Source organism: Chiloscyllium punctatum, chromosome 20 (genome assembly GCF_047496795.1).
Source record: "Chiloscyllium punctatum isolate Juve2018m chromosome 20, sChiPun1.3, whole genome shotgun sequence".
NCBI classification, from domain to species: Eukaryota; Metazoa; Chordata; class Chondrichthyes; order Orectolobiformes; family Hemiscylliidae; genus Chiloscyllium; species Chiloscyllium punctatum.
The window spans coordinates 10,299,438-10,321,198 of NC_092758.1; the positions used below are offsets into that span (position 1 = coordinate 10,299,438).

The 21,761-nt window shown below is 49.6% G+C and overlaps 1 protein-coding gene across 2 annotated transcripts in view; it reads left to right on the forward strand.

The window, feature by feature from the left end:
- The window catches only part of anxa6 (annexin A6), a 105,994-nt gene that overhangs the window by 55,359 nt on the left and 28,874 nt on the right, over positions 1 to 21,761 (forward strand). For both annotated transcript variants that reach the window (XM_072590293.1, XM_072590295.1), the window contains exons 14-17: positions 240 to 318; positions 4,222 to 4,303; positions 8,842 to 8,936; positions 20,771 to 20,884. In XM_072590293.1, coding sequence (XP_072446394.1) covers positions 240 to 318; positions 4,222 to 4,303; positions 8,842 to 8,936; positions 20,771 to 20,884 — 370 coding nt within the window. The remainder of the gene's footprint in view (positions 1 to 239; positions 319 to 4,221; positions 4,304 to 8,841; positions 8,937 to 20,770; positions 20,885 to 21,761) is intronic.

The following is a 21,761-nucleotide window of genomic DNA, read 5'->3' on the forward strand; positions in this document are numbered from 1 at the left end:
AGAAGAGTATGGAACAGTCATGTCTGGAGTCAGCAGAGGCTGGGACAAGGCGTTGGCGAGCAGGTACAGGGTGATGTTACAAAGCTGGAATCCTTGGAGACGATGCAGTCGTGTTGTTGGAAACTCACTTTGGGATCAGTCCCTACACACGCCCCCTCCTAAGTGTTCCCTTGTTTATCTTCAGAGCCCTGTTCCTTTCCTGGGCCTTATCACAACGTACTGTTTGCTTGATGTTGCAGTGCTGCAGGTGAATTCTTCCCCGAGGCTGCACAGGTCGCCTATCAGATTTGGGAAGTCAGTGCCGCCAGACGGATCGAGGTTTGGTTTAGACGATTAGCTTCAGCCCCTCTCCCATCTCTACACCTCTCACTGGCCAGCCCAGCTCCCTCAGCTCCACCTGCTTCCACTCCCCACACCTCCTGCTGGTTGCAAGCTTGCGTTTGGTTTGTCTGTATGAAACCCGCACCGCGGATCTTAAAGAGACAGTACCCACTGGTCGAGGGCTCCGAAAGATTTTCAGGGAGCTTCAGTTTGAGATCAGACCCAGAACTGGAATGGCTCCTGATGCCCATCAGGTTCGGTATTGGGAGGTGTAGCAAATTGACCTGGAAACAAAGATCTTGCATTCCTGTAGCACCCCTCTCAGCCCGAGGATGCCCGTCAGTCAGTAAATACTAACACAGTTCCCTGATGAATGCTGAACACCATGTATCAGACTGACAGGTGTACCAGCTCAAGCACATTCTCGATAGGATTCCTAGTTTGATGTCTTTGAGGGCCGTTGGATGTCTACACAGAGTCATGTAAAGATTGACTAAGAGGGAGGAGATGGCGCAATGGTATTATTGTTCCACTATTAATCCAGAAGTCCAGGTCATGTCCTGAGGAGACCTGGGTTCAAATTCTCACCAAGGCAGATGGTAAGATTTGAATTTGATAAAGAATCTTAAATTAAGGTCTAACGCTGACCTTGAAATCATTGCCAATTGTTGTGGGGAGGGGGGGGAACCCATCTCTAATGTCCTTCAGGGGAGGCAACTGCTGTCCTTTTACCTGGTCTGTGTGTGATTCCAGACCCACAGCATTACTGCATTTAGGGATGGACAATTAATGCTGGACAAGTCGGTGATGCCCACATCGTGTGAGTCAATGCAAAAAAATCATGAGCCTGTTATGTCAGAAATCCAGCCTTGCCCCAATCTGTAAAAATGATTTTAAAGCAGTCTTTTACTAAAGAATTTGAATTTAAATTCTGATTTGTGTATCAATTTACATCGATTAATGAAGACCTGGTTTTGGTTTTACATGTTGGAAAGTGCACACTGTCAGTTGCCCACAGTCAGTAGTACGTGTCTCTGACAAGGTGGTGCAGGGAGTCAGGAGGAACTCAGAGATTCACTGCAAAGGCACCCCCTACTGGGCACAGCCCACAACGACATTGTCACAGCCAATTGTTTACATATGGCCTTCCCATTCTCAGGGGTTAATGTAGGCTCTTTCTGTGTTGATGCAAGTTACTGATCAAAGGTTGTGAGGATAGTGAGTGCTGCTTGTGCAAAACTTTTCTCAATAGCTCAGTGGTTGGCACTGCTGCCTCACAGCACCAGAGGCCTGGGTTCGATTCCAACCTCGGGCCACTGTCTGTGTGGAGTTTGCACATTCTCCCCATGTCTGCGTGGGTTTCCTCCCACAATCCACAAGATGTGCAGGTTAGGGTGAATTGGCCATGCTAAATTACCCATAGTGTTCAGGGATGTGTACGCTAGGTGCGTTAGTCAGGGGTAAATGTAGAGTAACAGGATAGGGGAATGGGTCTGGGTGGGTTACTCTTCGGTGGGTCAGTATGGACTTCTAGGGCCAATTGGCCTGTTTCCACACTGTAGGGATTCTATGATTTTATATTGATGAAGTGGTAGAATTGTAATACCTAATGGGAGGCCATTCGGCCCAGTATTTATGCACCTGAAATCTGTAAAACCACCAGTGGACACTGTAGTACTGTCTCTTTAAGTGAAGAAATTGAACTGCTCTTGCCTCCCGCTGTCCCACTAACACGGCTGTGCTCTGCTGGTTTCCCCCAGAGATTGAAATGTAAGTATCAATATACTGGGAGTAACTTCTCACCAGCATCTAATGATTCCTAACACACACTCTGCCTCTAACCCAGGACTTTTCTGCTGTTTTACCCCTTCTCTGATTAATGAATTTGCACTAACCTGCTATTCACTTCAGAACATTCTCGTCTCTCCTGTAAGGTAGAAATTTTGTGTGTTACTGTTTAGACACCGGGACCCAGCTGTTTGTACGAGTTTCAGTATCAGTTTGTGGTTAAAGACATCTGCTGAAACCAACTGAATCTTAGTGATGAGTGATGAAGCTTATTTGGTGTCAGTACTCACAAATCGGTTACACTAATAAATTAGAGATATTGTTACTCAGAATATGAGGGGACTTGGGATAAAGCTCTCCACTTTGCAGCTGTTGTGGTGCAGTGGTAGAGCCACTATCTCTGAGCCAGGAGCCCTGGATCCTGCCCCCACCTGCTCCTGAGGAGTGTAATAACATGCCTGAGCAGGTTGATGAGGGAGAAGCTTGGGTCTCTACTGGACAACCCCCAGAGCTGAAACTCAGCAGGACTGTGTGTGGAGAAATGATTCTGGTCCAGTGACCCTTGCTCAGAACTCAGGGTCATCAGACTGTTCTCTCCCCACAGATGCTGCCAGACCTGTTGAGTTTCTCCAGCTCTCTCCCTGTGTTTGTTTCAGATTCCCAGCATCCGCAGTTTTTTGTTTTATGTTAAAATCCAAAACTGTTCTGCGTTTTCCCACCCAAGTCTCTCTGCTATTATCAGATTGGGTGGAGTTTACTGCGGTCTCCAACATTAACCCTTTAAGAACCATTTCCTTGTACAACACCAATGTTCTCTATTTGTTACTAGGGAATCTCGCTAGGGTCCTAGTGCCCTGTGCTTTGTTACTAGGACAATCTCTACAGGGTCCTAGTGCCTGATGTTTTGCTTCTGGGGGGGGGGGAGATCTCTACAGGGTCCTCGTGCCCAGTGTTTTGTTTCTGGGGGGAGATCTCTACAGGGTCCTAGTGCCCAGTGTTTTGTTTCTGGGGGGGGAGATCTCTACAGGGTCCTAGTGACCAGTGTTTTATTTCTGGGAGAGATCTCTACGGGGTCCTAGAGCCCAGTGTTTTATTTCTGGGAGAGATCTCTACAGGGACTTAGTGCCCAGTGTTTTGATACTGGGAATTGGTACAGGCTCCTAGTTCTGTGTTTTGCGTTATTGGAAAATCTGTACAGGGTCCTAGTGCCCTGTTGTATGTCACTTGGGATCTCTACAAGGTCCTATTGCCCAAATGTATTTTACTGGGTTCTGTACAAGATCATGGTGCCCTGTTGTGTCTTACTGTGTTTGCCATGGGGTCCTGGTGCCCATAGTGGTTGTGCTGAGTAACTGGTATGAGTCCTTGCTTCCATGAGGAACTTTAGCTGGAGTCAGCCACTCTCTGGCTCAGTCTCCCCACAGCCCAGCAAGCAAAGCGGAGTGGGTTAGTGGAGCTGGCAGGGTGATCCCCAGCTATTAACCAATGAAATGGACTAGGAGGATTCCGATCGTGATGGCCACTGCAGCTGAATAGCCCACTAACACTATTTTGGGTTGTTGCTGAAGGATGACTACTTGAAGTGGTCCTGAAACAGCCTGCGCCTCTGAGGGCAACCAAAAAAAAAGAGGAAACAGCTTAGCAAATCTTTTAAAAGGAAACAAGTACAAATGTTGTAAATCTCAAAAAAATAGAAACACAAAGTGCTGGAGAAACTCACTGGCTCTGGCAGCATCTGTGGAGAGATGTTCTGATCTTCTCCAAAGAGAGGTCCTATAGTCGGAAACATTAACTTTGTTTCTCTCTGCCTGGATGCTGCCAGACCTGCTGAGTTTCTCCAGCGCTCCCTGTGTGTTTCGTTCTCCCTTTTCTCTGTTTGACAGTCTTCTCAGATGGTATATTCCGAATCCCAACCACCCTCTGTGTCAAAAAGTGACATCTTCCAATGAGATCCACTGCACTGGGAGTTGGGAGTGGAGGGATGGAAGGTCTGTTTTCCATTGGTGAGACCTTTGCTGTTTCCTCCCTCCTCCACGCCTTCCCCACCTCCCCCACCCCATTCCCCACTCCGCTCTCCCTCATTAACGTGGTCTCCCTTTCCTTCCCAAACAGCTCAGAGGGACGGTGAGACCAGCTCCTGATTTCAAGCCAGAAGTGGACGCCAAGGCACTCCGCAAAGCCATGAAGGGATTCGGTCAGTGGTGATTCAGAGAACATTCTGGAACAGGATCAGGCAATTTGAGGCAGAACCCCCACAACCCCACCCCCCCCCCCCACCCCAGAGCCTGCTCTGATTCGACGAGTGGGTGATATGGAGGTACCAGTGCCGGATTGAGGTGGGCAGGATCAGAAGTCACATGATACCAGGTTACAGTCCGACAGGTTTATTTGAAATCACAAGCTCTCAGAGCACTGCTGTTGGACTATAACCTGGTAAAGTGTGACTTCTAACTTTGTCCACCCCAGTCCAACACCAGCATCTCCACATTGTATTACATTGAGAAAGTATTCTTGTGGGATGTTGTACATTTGTGTCTGTTCCTTATGTGTAATATATCCCTTACCAGACTCTGGGTAACTCTTTGATGCAAACACACTGATGCTGAACTGCTCATTACAGGCCAGGCTCCATGCTCCTGCCAATTGCTCAGTCTCTACATTAGTCCTCAAGAATATAATTTCAAAGCTTCGGTCACTATCTGCTCCCAAAACTGGTGGGCTTAAAGTCAAAGTGTGAAGTTACCCAACAGTCTAAACATTTTTATCTATCCTAGTGGTACCCCTCCCTCAATTAAGGTTAGTGCATATGTGTGTGAGAGAGAGGGAGGGTGAGAAAATCGGAAGTCACATGACACCAGGTTATAGTCCGACAGGTTAATTTGAAATCACAAGCTTTCGGAGCGCTGCAGTTGGACTGTAACCTGGTATCATGTGACCTCTGACCTCGACAAGTGCAGTAACACGGGCAAACTTACTAGACTAATCATCCTGAGATCGCACGGTCATAGTTTCATTGTAATAGAAGCAGGGGTAGGCCATTCGGCCCGGCGAGGCTCCTCTGCCATTCATTAAGATCATGGCTGGTCTATGCATCATTTCAGCTCCACCTGCATGATCCCCATAACCTTTAATTCCCCGACCATGCAAAACCCATACAACTGTGTCCTGAATATATTGAATGAAGCTGCCACCTTGGGCAGAGAATTCCATAGATTTACTACTCTCTGGGAAAAGCAGTTCCTCCTCATCTCTGTCCTAAATCTACTGCCCCTGGTCCTAGTTTCACCCAACAGCAGAAACAACTTGCCTGTCTCTATCTTATCTATTCCTTTCATAATTCTCTATGTTTCTGTAAGATCCCCTCTCATCCTTCTAAATTCTAGTGAGTACAGTCCCAGGCGGCTCAACTTCTCCCCATAGGGTAACCCTCTCACCTCAGGATCAACCTGATGAACCTCCTCTGCATTCCCTCCAAAGCCAGTGTATCCTTCCTCAAGTGAGGAGACCAGGACTGCTCACAACACTCCAGGTGTGGCCTCACCAACACCTTGTACAATTGCAGCAGAACCTCCCTTCACTTAAATTCAATCCCTCTAGCAATGAAAGCCAATATTCTGTTTGCCTTCCTGATTAGGTAGGCTCTCTACATCCTCTGCACAGTTTGCCTTTCCACTCAATTTAGTGTCATCAGCAAACTTGGATATGTTACACCCAGTCTCCTCTTCCAAATCATTGATATATGTCATGAACAGTTGTGGGTCCAACACTGACCCCTGCGGCACCCCACTCACCACTGATCTCCAACCAGAGAAACACCTATTTATTTCAACTCTCTGCTTTCTATTGGTTAACCGGTCCTCTCTCCATGCTAGTACATTCCCCGCAACTTCACACATTCTTATTTTATGGATGAGTCTTTTATGCGGCACCTTATTGAATGCCTTCTGGAAAACCAGGTATACAACATCTACCTGCTCCTCTCCATCCACTGTGTTTGTTACATCCTCAAAGAACTCTAGTAGGTTTGTCAAACACAACCTTCCCTTCCTGAATCCAGGATGGAACCTTTCCATCCAGATGTCTCACTATTCAAATCCCCCCTTTTGGAAGTTTGAATTCCATCGGGGAAAATATCTGGAAATATAGAACTGGAATCACAGAATTGCTATGGCGCAGTAGGAGCCATTTGGTCCACCATGCCTGTGCCAGTTCTATTCCCCAGTTCCAATCTCTTACCTCCTCCCTGCATGCCATTTCTATCCAAATAACCATTCAGTGCCCCTCTCCAATGCCTCAATTGAACCTGCCCTCACCACAATTCCAGTCAGTCCGTTCTACGCCCGAACTATTAGCTGAGTAAAAAAAAGTCTTTCTTTTAATCACCTCATCCTTGCCTCATTTGCACATCCTTTTAGAAGTAGCCATGACACATGATAAAAGTAAGGCTTTAGATTGTTGTAAAAAAATAAAGGCCAACTGGTTTGGCCCTTTTGGAGATGAAACAAGCCCATTTTGTGTGGAGCCTGGGTCAGCAAAGTCTGGTGTCATTGAAACAGATAAAATTCTCACAGATTAGAGAATGAGAGGCTGATTTCCCCAGGTCAATGGCATCGATTCACCCTGGAACAATCAAGAGGGTCATGTGATTAGGACAAGGGGGTCGGCCATTTTGGGACTGCGATGAAGAGAAATGTCCCCACTCAAGGAATTTGTTCATGATTTCCGAACCCACCCCTAACCCCTTTGTATGCTCAGCAGTTGAGTATAACAAGCACTGCTCGATAGATTTTCGGACCCTTAAGCAATTATAGGGGTTTAGGATAGAGTGAGAAAGTGGAGTTAAAATAGGAAATGAGCCTTGATTTTGTTGAATGTTGGAACAAAGGGCTGAATAGCCTCATCCTGCTCCTATTTCCTGTTTTACCAGGTCTAGTTGATAGGTGAGTCAGGTCCCACAATGAGAAAATTGATTCTTCACTGCTCTCTAGGAGCTCAGTAAATCATTCCATTTGCATCAAAACATTTGGGTGACACGGTGGCTCAGTGGTTAACACTGCTGCCTCACAACGCCAGGGACCCACATTCAATTCCAGCCTCAGGCAACTCCTGTGTGCGTGGAGTTTGCACATTTTCCCTGTGTCTGCATGGGTTTCCTCTGGGTGCTCCGGTTTCTGGCGTCCAAAGATGTGCGGGTCAGGAGAGATTGGCTGTGCTAAGTTGCCCATAGTGTTTAGGGATATGTAGGCTAGGTGAGTTAGCCATGGGAAATGCAGGGTTACAGGGATAGGACGTGGGGGCTGGGATGCTCTTTGGAGGGTCAGTGTGGACTCAATGGGCTGAATGGCCTGCTTCCACACTGTAGGGATTCTATGACTCGGGGTAATGTGAAAGGGGTGATGAATACTAGCAATGGCCACATAAATCAGTGAATTTAAAATCCCTCATGATCCCGTCCCACTCCCTTGCATATTTCTTTGCCAGCCTGAAACTTAATGGAATGAACAATAGCCTTGAGGTTGGCCGTGAGGTCTTGCCAGTGACACCTACATCCCCTAAACACACAATGAAGATGAACCCCCAATCCCTTCAGCCCTGTTCTCTCCGTGTCTCCATAATAGTTCCTTAATCTCCACAATGGCGTCTGCCTGAGTGCGTGGGCCCTAAGCTGGGAGCCAAGTGGATGAGACACTCGCCTGTCAAAGTCCAGTTCAGCCACTGAGAGTTCGATCAGACATTGTGAAAGCCAGTCCAGTCACTTCGTGGATCTGAACGTTACCTCAGGGTGACCTGGAAATCATGGCTAGAGGATATTCATTTATATAGCACCGGTCACATCCTTGTAAGGAGTAGGCCACTCAGCTCTTTGAGCCTACCCTGCCATTCGACAAGGTCATGACCGATCTTGCACTTCAACCCCACTTTCTCACCTTGGTCCCCACAATCCCAGGCAATCCCAAATTCCCACCAACAGCAGAGGCAAGTTGAAAGGATCTGCTTTAGTGATGCTGATTTGAGGGATAAATGTGGGCAGCAGAGGGGGATATCCTCTTCATCGAAGCAGAGACCATCAGAACTCCTTGATGTGCCTGAGAGGGCGCTTGGGATCTTGATTTATCATTGCACCCGAGAGACAGACATTGTTGCACTCCTTCAGTAGTGCAATGGATTCTGTTCATCTCTATGCAGTGGGACTCGAATCCACAGTCTCCATGGTTCTGAGGTGAGAGTGGCGGCTATTGAAATGCAGTGGCAGCATGTCACATGACGATCCAAGTTCCTGAAGTAATTTGAACTTTGTGCACACTGTCGTCATAGCCAACGGCTATAGATAGTGCTGGTGGAGACTCCAATTTCATTCCATTATGTGACTGACCAGAAATCTCTCCCATTCTCACCACTTGCCTTTGGAAGGATTTGATATTTAACCTGTTTGGTTGCATTGCGCACACAGTTTCCCGGAAGGTTAAGTCCTGGGGTAGGATTGGAACCCAGAACTTCTGGCTCAGACAGGGACATTACCTACAGCACCATAAACTGAACTGTTGTTGACCCTAAACAGTGTGGGTTTGAGTCACAGCCGAGTTTATAAAATGAAAAGATTTAGCTGCAGTCACAGTGCAGACTTAACCATCTCTCCAGTTCCTGTGTTTGGAGAAATACTCTGTTAATGGATCTTTTGGCTGGGATTGTGGAATGATGTCTAAACGTGGTCCATCTGGTCTTTTGCTTCAGGCACTGATGAGGAAACAATCATCAACATACTTACCCAGAGAAGCAATGCACAGAGACAGCAACTGAGACAACAGTTCAAATCCCAACTGGGCAGGGTAAGTTACCCACCCTATACTGGGGATTGTTCTTCTCATCCTCATCCAACCATACATGAGACCAATCAGCTTCGAAATCAATGTTTCTGGCAAAAGCCCTTCATCAGGAATAAAGGCAGTGAGCCTGAAGCGTGGAGAGATAAGCTAGAGGAGGGTGAGGGTGGGGAGAAAGTAGCATAGAATACAATGGGTGAGTAGGGGAGGAGATGAAGGTGATAGGTCAGGGAGGAGAGGGTGGAGTGGATAGGTGGAAAAGGACATAGGCAGGTCGGACAAGTCCGGACAAGTCATGGGGACAGTGCTGAGCTGGAAGTTTGGAACTAGGGTGAGGTGGGGGAAGGGGAAATGAGGAAACTGTTGAAGTCCACATTGATGCCCTGGGGTTGAAGTGTTCTGAGGCGGAAGATGAGGCGTTCTTCCTCCAGGCGTCTGGTGGTGAGGGAGCGGCGGTGAAGGAGGCCCAGGACCTCCATGTCCTCGGCAGAGTGGGAGGGGGAGTTGAAATGTTGGGCCACGGGGCAGTTTGGTTAATTGGTGCGGGTGTCCCGGAGATGTTCCCTAAAGCGCTCTGCTAGGAGGCACCCAGTCTCCCCAATGTAGAGGAGACTGCATCGGGAGCAACGGATACAATAAATGATATTAGTGGATGTGGAAGGCTCCTTTAGTGCCTTGGATAGAGGTGAGGGAGGAGGTGTGGGTGCAGGTTTTACAGTTTCTGCAGTGGCAGGGGAAAGTGCCAGAATGGGAGGGTGGGTTGTAGGGGGGCGTGGACCTGACCAGGTAGTCACGGAGGGAACGGTCTTTGCGGAAGGTGGAAAGGGGTGGGGAGGGAAATATATCCCTGGTGGTGGGGTCTGTTTTAGGTGGCGGAAATGTCAGCGGATGATTTGGTTTATGCGAAGGTTGGTAAGGTGGAAGGTGAGCACCAGGGGCGTTCTGTCCTTGTTACGGTTGGAGGGGTGGGATGTAGACGAGATGTGTTGGAGGGCATCTTTAACCACGTGGGAAGGGAAATTGCGGTCTCTAAAGAAGGAGGCCACCTGGTGTGTTCTGTGGTGGAACTGGTCCTCCTGGGAGCAGATCCGGCGGAGGCGGAGGAATTGGGAATACGGGATGGCATTTTTGCAAGAGATAGGGTGGGAAGAGGTGTAATCCAGGTAGCTATGGAAGTCGGTGGGTTTGTAAAAAATGTCAGTGTCAAGTCGGTCGTCATTACTGGAGATGGAGAGGTCCAGGTAAATTTAAGGTTAGGGTGGTATGTGTTGGTGAAGTTGATGAATTATGGAAGATCGACTGCTCTGCGTAGCCAACAAAGAGACCGGCATAGCTGGGGCCCATACGTGTGCCCATGGCTACCCCTTTGGTCTGGAGGAAGTGGGAGGATTCAAAGGAGAAATTGTTAAGGGTGAGGACCAGTTCGGCCAAACGAATGAGAGTGTCGGTGGAAGGGTACTGTTGGGGACGTTTGGAGAGGAAAAAACGGAGGGCTTGGAGGCCCTGGTCATGGCGGATGGAGGTGTAGAGGGATTGGATATCCATGGTGAAGATCAGGCATTGGGGGCCAGAGAAACGGAAGTCTTGGAGGAGGTGGAAGGCATGGGTGGTGTCTCGAACGTATGTGGGGAGTTCCTGGACTAGGGGGATAGGACAGTGTCGAGGTAGGTAGAGATGAGTTCAGTGGGGCAGGAGCATACTGAGACAATGGGTCGACCAGGGTGGTCTGGCCTGTGGATCTGGGGAAGGAGGTAGAACTGGGCAGTGCGGGGTTCCCGGACTGAGGTTGGAAGCTGTGGGTGGGAGATCTCCTGAGGTGATGAGGTTCTGTATGGTCTGGGAGATGATGGTTTGGTGATGGGGGGTGGGGTCATGGTCGAGGGGGCAGTAGGAAGAGGTGTCCTCGAGTTGACGTTTGGCTTCAGCTGTGTAGAGGTCAGTGCGCCAGACTACCACTGCGCCCCCTTTATCTGCTGGCTTGATTGGTGAGGTTGGGATTGGAGCAGAGGGATTGGAGGGCTGCGCATTGTGAGGGTGAGAGGTTGGAGTGGGGGAGGGAGGTAGACAGGTTGAGGCGGTTAATGTCCTGGTGGCAGTTGGAAATGAAGAGGTCAAGGGCAGGCAATAGGCCAGTGCGGGGTGTCCAGGTGGATGCAGTGTGTTGGATGTAGGCGAAGGGGTCCTCGGAAGGTGGGCGGGAGTCCTGATTGTGAAAGTAAGCTCGGAGGCGGAGGCGACGGAAGAATTGTTCGATGTCACGGCGTGTATTAAATTCATTGATGCGTGGACGGAGGGGGATGAAGGTGAGTCCTTTGCTGAGGACTGATCGTTTGTCCTCAGTGAGGGGGAGGTCTGGGGGGATGGTGAAAACTCGGCAGGGCTGGGAGCTGGGATCTGGTGTGGGTGTGGAGCTGGGAGTGGGGGCGGAACCTGTAACTGGAGTGGGTGTGATGGTGGGTGGAATGGGGGTGGAGCCATGAGCAGGGGTAGTGTTCCCCTCGGGGTTCTGGGGGGTGGGGATAGTGACAGTGGGGTCTGTGGGGGGCATGTCAGCAGAATGCAGGTGAGTGGCGCTGGTGGGGGCGGAAGTGGTGGTGACCACGGCAGTGGGGGTGGTGGAAGTCACTGAGCGTGTGACATCAACGATGATGTGAAGGGCAGAAGTGATGTCACGTGTGATGCCACGTGTGATGCATGAGGAATTGTGAGGGGTGGAAGTGTATGTGGGAGTGGCCATGATGGGGGCGGAAGTAACATCATCAATTAGCGTGGAGGTGGCAGCTGCATCAGCCGCATGGCTAATGGCGTCCAAACAGTTCCAGAGGCCGGGGAAGTCTTCTGGAATGTTTGAGGAGCGCTGGTTATGGAGATGGGTAAATAAAAGTTTGTTGTACTTACAGTTTTTGATGTTTGAGATGGAGTTGAAATACTGTTTGTTGAGAGTATGAATTCTCCTGAGGATGTCGTACAGAGTGGGTCCTTTGCAATTCTGAGAGAGTGTGGCCCTCAGCTGAGGCAGGGCTGACTGGAGAGAGGTTAGGTGCCTGCGCATTGCTGCAAGCGTGGAGCGGAGGATCTTGAAGGAGAACTGTTGCTGGTGTTTCTGAATCTGTAGTCTGTACTGTTTGTCCTGTTCGGGTCTGAACTCTGCTGGTTTAAAGGTGGTCCGGAGTCTGTGTGGGATGGGTTGGTTACGGATGCTGGCACTGAGGAAGCAAATGTGGCTGTGGTAGTGAGTTTGTTTCACGACATGGTTGAAGAGCTTCAGGGCAGAGGAAATGACCTGTGAGTTGTAGTGGGAGAGGGACTCCCTGAGATTCTTGTAGAGAGAGGAGGAAAACTTCTTCAAGGCAGGCATCCTTGCAAGAGGATTCGCAGTAGGGTTAAAATCAACGAGAGTACCCTTCCACCGACACTCTCATTCGTTTGGCTGAACTGGTCCTCACCCTTAACAATTTCTCATTTGAATCCTCCCTCTTCCTCCAGACCAAAAGGGTAGCCATGGGCACACGTATGGGCCCAAGCTATGCCTGTCTCTTTGTTGGCTACGTAGAGCAGTTGATCTTCCATAATTACACCGGCACCACTCCCCACCTCTTCCTCCGCTACATTGATGACTGCATTGGCGCCACCTCGTGCTCCCGCGAAGAGGTTGAGCAATTCATCAACTTCACCAACACATACCACCCTGACCTTAAATTTACCTGGACCATCTCTGACACCTCCCTCCCCTTCCTGGACCTCTCCATCTCCAGTAATGACGACCGACTTGACACTGACATTTTTTACAAACCCACCGCCTCCCACACCTACCTGGATTACACATTTTCCCACCCTACCTCTTGCAAAATGCCATCCCGTATTCCCAATTCTTCCGCCTCCGCCGGATCTGCTCCCAGGAGGACCAGTTCCACCACAGAACACACCAGATGGCCTCTTTCTTTAGAGACCGTAATTTCCCTTCCCACGTGGTTAAAGATGCCCTCCAACACATCTCGTCTACATCCCGCACCTCCGCCCTCAGACCCCACCCCTCCAACCGTAACAAGGAGAGAACGCCCCTGGTGCTCACCTTCCACCTTACCAACCTTCGCATAAACCAAATCATCCGCTGACATTTCCGCCACCTAAAACAGACCCCACCACCAGGGATATATTTCCCTCCCCACCCCTTTTCCGCCTTCCGCAAAGACCGTTCCCTCCGTGATTACCTGGTCAGGTCCACACCCCCCTATGACCCACCCTCCCATCCTGGCACTTTCCCCTGCCACCGCAGGAACTGTAAAACCTGCGCCCACACCTCCTCCCTCACCTCTATCCAAGGCCCTAAAGTAACCTTCCACATCCATCAAAGTTTTACTTGCACATCCACTAATCTCATTTATTGTATCCGTTGCTCCCAATGCGGGTTCCTCTACATTGGGGAGACTGGGTGCCTCCTAGCAGAGCGCTTTAAGGAACATCTCCGGGACACCCGCACCAATCAACCACACCGCCCCGTGGCCCAACATTTCAACTCCCCCTCCCACTCTGCCGAGGACGTGGAGGTCCTGAGCCTCCTTCACCGCTGCTCCCTCACCACCAGACGCCTGGAGGAAGAACGCCTCATCTTCCGCCTCGGAACACTTCAACCACAGTGCATCAATATGGACTTCAACAGTTTCCTCATTTTCCCCTTCCCCCACCTCACCCTAGTTCCAAACTTCCAGCTCAGTAACTGTCCCCATGACTTGTCCGGACTTGTCCTACCTGCCTATCTTCTTTTCCACCTATCCACTCCATCCTCTCCTCCTTGACCTATCACCTTCATCTCCTCCCCCACTCACCCATTGTACTCTCTGCTACTTACTCCCCACCCCCACCCTCCTCTAGCTTATCTCTCTACGCTTCAGGCTCACTGCCTTTATTCCTGATGAAGGGCTTTTGCCCGAAACGTTGATTTCAAAGCTCCTTGGATGCTGCCTGAACTGCTGTGCTCTTCCAGCACCACTAATCCAGACTCTGGTTTCCAGTATCTGCAGTCATTGTTTTTACCTGATGAGACCAATCAGGCCGACTGCCCAGACTGACTCTCAGCTGCAGCTACCCAGTTAATCCCTTCTCCTGTCCTATCCTCAAAGACCCCTCTGTTTTTTCTCCCCCACCTTTCTGTCATTCATCCAATTCCGTATTCGAGTCAACCGCTGAATTTGTATCTTCAGTGCTTTCCAAATCCCAACCACACGTTCTGTCAAAAAAAAACTTCCCATGTTATGGTTTGGTTGTTCTGTGTTTGATTGTGTGTGACTGGTCTATGCTAACTGTGTTTGATTGATTAAGCCTGGGTGTTGGTTCAGAGCAAAGTAAACCAACACAGAAGCTAAGCTTGGAAGACAATTATAACAATTATAAAGGTGTATAAGTATGTTTCAGCGCACTCAGAAACCTGGGGTAAGGATGGTAGATTTCCTTCCCTGGGGGGTATCAGTGAACCAGATGGGTTTTTACAACAATTCTATGATAGTCACTAGGTCCCAATCTTGGAATTCCCTCTCTAGGGCCACTTTGGGTGTTCCTACAGCACAGACTGCAGTGATTCAGGAAGGCAGCTCACCACCACCTCAAGGGGGCAACTACGGACGGGAAATAAATGCTGGCCCAGCCGGCGATGCCCACTTCTCATGAGTGAGAAACAAATCACAGCTATGATGTGGTAGTTCTTGTGCAATCCTGTGTTATAAGAAAAGTGTGTAATAACAGCAGCATTGAAACTAATGGGGCCGGAATTGCGTTATAATCGATACATGCTTTAAAAGTTCATGCTTCAGAAACAGTGTCCCCAATTTGTCAATCGTGTTATAATGAATTTGCATTAACAAAACACGTGTTACAGCAGAATGATCTGTAGTAAAGTGATTGCCAATAAGTTAGCTATTTACTAAAATTTACCTTTCACTACCTGCAGTGTGGTATCAGTGGGATTGGTTGCTTTGTAATGCAGAGTGATGTTCAATTCTTATACTGACTGAGGTCACTGTGAAGGGTTCTGCTGAGAGTCATCTTGCCTCAGATAAACCAAGAGCTTTGTAATGGGAGAGTATGGCTATGGTGGGATTTGAACCCAAGAATATTAGTCTGGGTTTCTGGCCCAGTAACATTATCAGTACACCATTATCTCCCTGGATTTGCAGTATTATATTCCGGTCAACCTCATGGCAGCCTCTCTCAGTCCCTTATCATTCAGCACCTGGTTATTTTATCGTAATTTACTGGATTCTACACAGACCACTCTGACTGTGAGACAGGAAGATACTGAACTGGAATTATTAAGTAGAATCATTAATAATTAAAGTGCGTCTTGTCCATTATGTCTTTGAAAGAGCTATCCAATTAACCCCCCTCAACAACAGCAAAATGCATTTGTCTAGCACCCTGGTAGGCGTGAACGGTGCCAAAGCAGTCTCTAAGAGTGTAATCAGGGAGAATGAGACCCACAGTTGTTATCACAGACAACTGAAACCCTCCCACTGTAGCACCCCCCCGCCGTCCCCATACACCAATCTTCTCCCAGTGCCCCTCTCACTCAAAGATGAAGGATGCAATTGAATTTGCTTCCACCCACCCTTTCAGGCAGCGTGTTCCAGATCATTCCGGATGTTTATTAGAATTTGTGGGGATCTGCAGTACCTCCAGGAACCATCAGGAGGCGGTGTGTGATAGTGCCACCTGCAGGTTCACTGTGGCACTGCATCCTCTGAATCAATTCTTTGGAGAAATCTCGAACGTAGAATTATTGAAAAATTACAGCATGAAGATATAATTACACCAAAACTATCCAAACTGTCAAAACCAACACATTGTCCATGGCAACAGAGTCTCTACAGAGAGCACTTGCCAACCAACCACACTCTTCTGATAACAGATGGAATGCTCCCCTTCACAGGTATTCTTGTAGATCGTCCTGATGGGCATTAAGAGAAAAACTTTGATGAAATGTCTCTGTTTTCAACAATAGTCAAGCTCTGTGCCACCCAGAGACAAATTTATGGATACAATTAATGCAAGAAAGCCCACAGTCTTAGTAAAGACATAGAACAATACAGCACAGAACAGGCCCTTCGGCCCACGATGTTGTGCCGAACATTTGTCCTAGCTTAAGCACCCATCCATGTACCTATCGAATTGCCGCTTAAAGGTCACCATTGATTCTGACTCTGCCGCTCCCACAGGCAGCGCATTCCATGCCCCCACCACCCTCTGGGTAAAGAACCTACCCCTGACATCCCCCCTATACCTTCCACCCTTCATCTTAAATTTATGTCCCCTTGTAACACTCTGTTGTACCCGGGGAAAAAGTTTCTGACTGTCTACTCTATCTATTCCCCTGATCATCTTATAAACCTCTATCAAGTCACCCCTCATCCTTCTCCGTTCCAATGAGAAAAGGACTAGCACTGTCAACCTATCCTCGTACGACCTATTCTCCATTCCAGGCAACATCCTGGTAAATCTCCTCTGTACCCTCTCCAAAGCTTCCACATCTTTCCTAAAGTGGGGCGACCAGAACTGCACACAGTACTCCAACTGTGGCCTAACCAAAGTCCTGTACAGCTGCAACATCACTTCACGATTCTTGAATTCAATCCTTCTGCTAATGAACGATAATACACCATAGGCCTTCTTACAAGCTCTATCCACCTGAGTGGCAACTTTCAAAGAGCTATGAACATAGACCCCAAGATCCCTCTGCTCCTCCACCATACTAAGAACCCTACCGTTAACCCTGTATTCTGCATTCTTATTTGTCCTTCCAAAATGGACAACCTCACACTTGACAGTGTTGAACTCCATCTGCCACTCCTCAGCCCAGCTCTGCATCATATCTAAGTCCCTTTGCAGCCGACAACAGCCCTCCTCACGATCCACAACTCCACCAATCTTTGTATTGTCTGCAACTTTACTGACCAACCCTTCGACTCCCTCTTCCAAGTCATTAATAAAAATTACAAACAGCAGAGGACCCAGAACTGATCCCTGCGGACCTCCACTTGTAACTGGGCTCCAGGCTGAATATTTACCATCTACCACCACTCTCTGACTTTGACCGGTTAGCCAGTTCTTTATCCAACTGGCCAAATTTCGCACTATCCCATGCCTCCTGACTTTCCGCATAAGCCTACCATGGGGGAACCTTATCAAATGCCTTACTAAAATCCATGTACACTACATCCACTGCTCTACCCTCATCCACATGCTTGGTCACCTCCTCAAAGAACTCAATAAGACTTGTAAGGCAAGACCTACCCCTCTCAAATCCGTGCTGGCTGTCCCTAATCAAGCAGTGTCTTTCCAGATACTCATAAATCCTATCCCTCAGTACCTTTTCCATTACTTTGCCTACCACCGAAGTAAGACTAACTGGCCTATAATTCCCAGGATTATCCCTATTCCCTTTTTTGAACACGGGCACAACATTCGCTACTCTCCAGTCCCCTGGCACCACCCCAGTTGCCAGTGAAGACGAAAAGATCATTGCCAACTGTTCTGCAATTTCCTCTCTTGCTTCCCACATAATCCTAGGATATATCCCGTCAGGCCCGGGGGACTTGTCTATCCTCAAGTTTTTCAAAATGCCCAACACATCTTCCTTCCTAACAAGTATCTCTTCTAGCTTACCAGTCCATTTCATACTCTCCTCTTCAACAATACGGTCCCTCTCGTTCGTAAATACTGAAGAAAAGTACTCATTCAAGACCTCTCCTATCTCTTCTGACTCAATACACAGTCTCCCACTACTGTTCTTGATCGGACCTACCCTCGTTCTCGTCATTCTCATGTTTCTGACATGCGCATAAAAGGCCTTGGGGTTATCCTTGATCCTACCCGCTAAAGATTTTTCATGCCCTCTCTTAGCTCTCCTAATCCCTTTCTTCAGCTCCCTCCTGGCTATCCTGTATCCCTCCAACGCTCTGTCTGAACCTTGTTTCCTCAACCTTATATAAGCCTCCTTCTTACTCTTTACTAGACATTCAACCTCCCTCGTCAACCAAGGCTCCCTCACATGACCATCTCTTTCCTGCCAGACAGGTACATACATATCAAGGACACGTCGTATCTGTTCCTTGAAAAAGTTCCACATTTCAAAAGTTTCCACAACCTTCCCTGACAGCTTATGCTCCTCTGATCCTGTCTTGCAGCATTGTATTTACCCTTCCCCCAATTGTAAAACCTACCCTGTTGCACGCACCTATCTCTCTCCATAACCAAGGTGAAAGTCACAGAATTGTGGGCTCACCCACTAACAAGCCCATCACTTGTCCTGGTTCGTTACCAAGTACCAAATCCAATATGGCCTCCCCTCTGGTCGGACAATCTACATACTGAGTTAGAAAAGCTTCCTGGACACACCGCACAAAACCGTCCCGTCCAATCTACTTGATCTAAAGAGCTTCCAATCAATTGGGCGGCACGGTGGCACAGTGGTTAGCACTGCTGCCTCACAGCGCCAGAGACCCGGGTTCAATTCCCGCCTTAGGCGACTGACTGTGTGGAGTTTGCACATTCTCCCCGTGTCTGCGTGGGTTTCCCCCGGGTGCTCCGGTTTCCTCCCACAGTCCAAAGATGTGCAGGTCAGGTGAATTGGCCATGCTAAATTGCCCGTAGTGTTAGTTAAGGGGTAGATGTAGATGTAGGGGTATGGGTGGGTCGCGCTTCGGCGGGGCAGTGTGGACGTGTTGGGCCGAAGGGCCTGTTTCCACACTGTATAAAATCTAATCTAAAATCTAAAATATTTGGGAAGTTGAAATCGCCCATGACTACTACCCTGTGGCTTCTGTCCCTTTCCAAAATCTGTTTCCCAATCTGTTTCTCCACATCTCTGCTGCTATGAATAATAATACAGAATAATACTCTTAAAGTTAATCTGAGATTAATCAATGTTGTAGAAAGATAGTCATTGATAGTCACGAGGGACTTCGAGATATTTATGGAGAGCAAAGGAAATGGTTTGAAGTTGGGCAGGTGAGGAATATACAGTGAAGGTGGGGAGAGGGATATGGTGGAAGGTGGGGGTGGAGGATATGGCTGGGAAGGTACGGGATAAGCATGGACAGTTGGTCTGCAGGGTGTGGGGGAGATGGGTGGAAACTTGGAGTGAAAGATATGGGCTGAATGTGGAGATGAGGGACTTGGCAAGATGGTGAGTTTGAGGGATATGTGGCAAAGGAGGGAAGATAGGTGTGTGAGATATGGGGGGAAGGCAGGACTGAGGGATTTGGGAGGAAAATGGGGGTGAGGGATATTGAGAGATGGTGCGGGAGACGGATGTGGGGAGAGGGATTTGGGGAGACGGCGCGGGGGAGAGGGATGTGGGGAGACGGCGGGGGGGGTAGGGATGTGGGGAGACAGCGGGGGGGGTAGGGATGTGGGGAGACAGCGGGGGGGGGGGAAGGGATGTGGGGAGACAGCGGGGGGGGGGGGAAGGGATGTGGGGAGACGGCGGGGGGGGGGTAGAAGGATGTGGGGAGACGATGAGGGGAAGGGACGTGGGGAGACGGCGGGGGGTGGTAGGGACGTGGGGAGACAGCGGGGTGGGGAGGGATGTGGGGAGACAGCGGGGGGGAGGGATGTGGGGAGATGGCGCGGGGGAGAGGGATGTGGGGAGACGGCGGGGGGGGTAGAAGGAAGTGGGGAGACGATGAGGGGAAGGGACGTGGGGAGACGGCGGGGGGTGGTAGGGACGTGGGGAGACAGCGGGGGGGGGGGAGGGATGTGGGGAGACAGCGGGGGGGGAGGGATGTGGGGAGACGGGGGAGAAGGATGTGGGGAGACGGTTAGGGGGAGAAGGATGTGGGGAGACAGTGAGGGGGAGAAGGATGTTGTGAGACGGCGGGGGGGGGGGAAGGGATGTGGGGAGACGGTGGGGAGACGGGGAGGGGGGATGTGGGGAGACGGTGAGGGGGGATGTGGGGAGACGGCGGGGGGGGAGGGATGTGGGGAGACGGGGAGGGGGGATGTGGGGAGACGGTGAGGGGGAGGGATGTGGGGAGACGGGGGGGGAGGGATGTGGGGCGACGGTGCGGGAGAGGGATGTGGGGAGACGGGGGGCGGAAGAGGGATGTTGGGAGACTGGGAGGGGGGGAGGGAGGAGGGGGAAGAGGGGGAAGGGATGTGGGGTGACGGGGAGGTGGGGAAGGATGTGGGGAGACGGGGGGGGCAGGGATGTGGGGAGACGGGGGGGGGAGAGGGATGTGGGGCGACATTGATTCAAACTGATCTAAGAATCTGAATTGTCAAATGTAACTGATCTTTGAAATAAAAATGTTTTTACAAATTTCCATTTTAAAGGCACAGAGTAGGTGATTTCTGTGTGTGGGTGTGTGTGTGTGGGTGTGTGTGTGGGGGGGGGTGTGTGTGGGGGTGTGTGGGCTGGTTTGTGGGTGTGTGTGTGGGGGTGTGTGTGGGGGTGTGATGAGTTGTGGTACAGAGCATGTTGTAATCTAATGTGAGTGAAAATGATGAACTGAGCATCGTGGTAAACAAGGAGTTTGGATTGCATTGGGTCAGGTATTAAAGGCAATGGGGAGGGGAGAGGCAGTTGGGATTAATCTGTTCGGTTTATTAAAGGTGAGGGGAGAGTGGGATGGTACTGGGTGGAGTATGGAATGTGATGGGGGGTTGGTGGGATTACAATGGGAGGAGTGTTAAAGGTGGAAACACTTGGTGGGGTTTGTGGAGAGAAGGAGAGGTAAGGTCTCAGGTGGGTGAGGCAGTTTCCAAGCAGAACCATTCAGGAGATGGCAGTCTGATCCAGTCCTGTTCACTCACTGTGACCGTCTCTGCTGGTGTGTTTTCTCTCCCAGGACCTGATGGCAGACGTGAAGTCGGAGGTGGGTGGACCACTGCAGAAGATTCTGCTTGGTTTGTTGATGACTCCGGCTCAGTTTGATGCGAAGCAGCTGCAGAAAGCTATCAAGGTGAGGGACTGCGCTGGGTCACACTGTGTCTTTGTACCTTCCTCTGGGCCTGGCCTAGACGCTGCACCTGATGAAGGCCTTATGCCTGAAACATCGATTCTCCTGCTCCTCGAATGCTGCCTGACCTGCTGTGCTTTTCCAGCAACACACTTTTCGACTCTGACCTCCAGCATCTTTACATTGGTTAGGTCACTGTTGGAATATTGTGTGCAATTCTGGTCTCCTTCCTATTGAAAGGATGTTGTGAAGCTTGAAAGGGTTCAGAAAAGATTTACAATGATGCTGTCCGGGTTGGAGGGTTTGAGCTACAGGGAGAGGCTGAATAGGGTTGGGACTATTTTCCCTGGAGCGTCAGAGGCTGAGGGGTGACCTTATAGAGGTTTATAATATCATGGGGGACATGGATAGGATAAATAGACAAGGTCTTTTCCCCAGGGTAGTGGAGCCAAAAACTAGAGGGCATAAGTTTAGGGTGAGAAGGGAAAGATATAAAAGGGGCTTAAGGGACAACTTTTTAACAAGAGGTTGGTGCGTGTATGGAATGAGACAAAGATACTGCAGATACTGGAATCCGAGGTAGACAAACAGGAGGCTGGAAGAACACAGCAAGCCAGGCAACATCAGGAGGTGGAGAAGTCGGTGTTTCGCGTGTAACCCTTCCTCAGGGGACGAGGGGGAGGGGGTGAGGTGGGGATAGGGGAAGACAGGTAAAGGGTACGACCTGGTTGGTCAATGTGAGGGATGAATCCAGTTGGTGGCAGGGAGCCAATGGAAGGGAGGGGGAGGGAGTCGAGGGATGAAATTGGAGAACTCAGTGTTGAGTCCTCTGGACTGTAGGCTGTTACTTACCTACAGTGTGGAAACAGGCCCTTCGGCC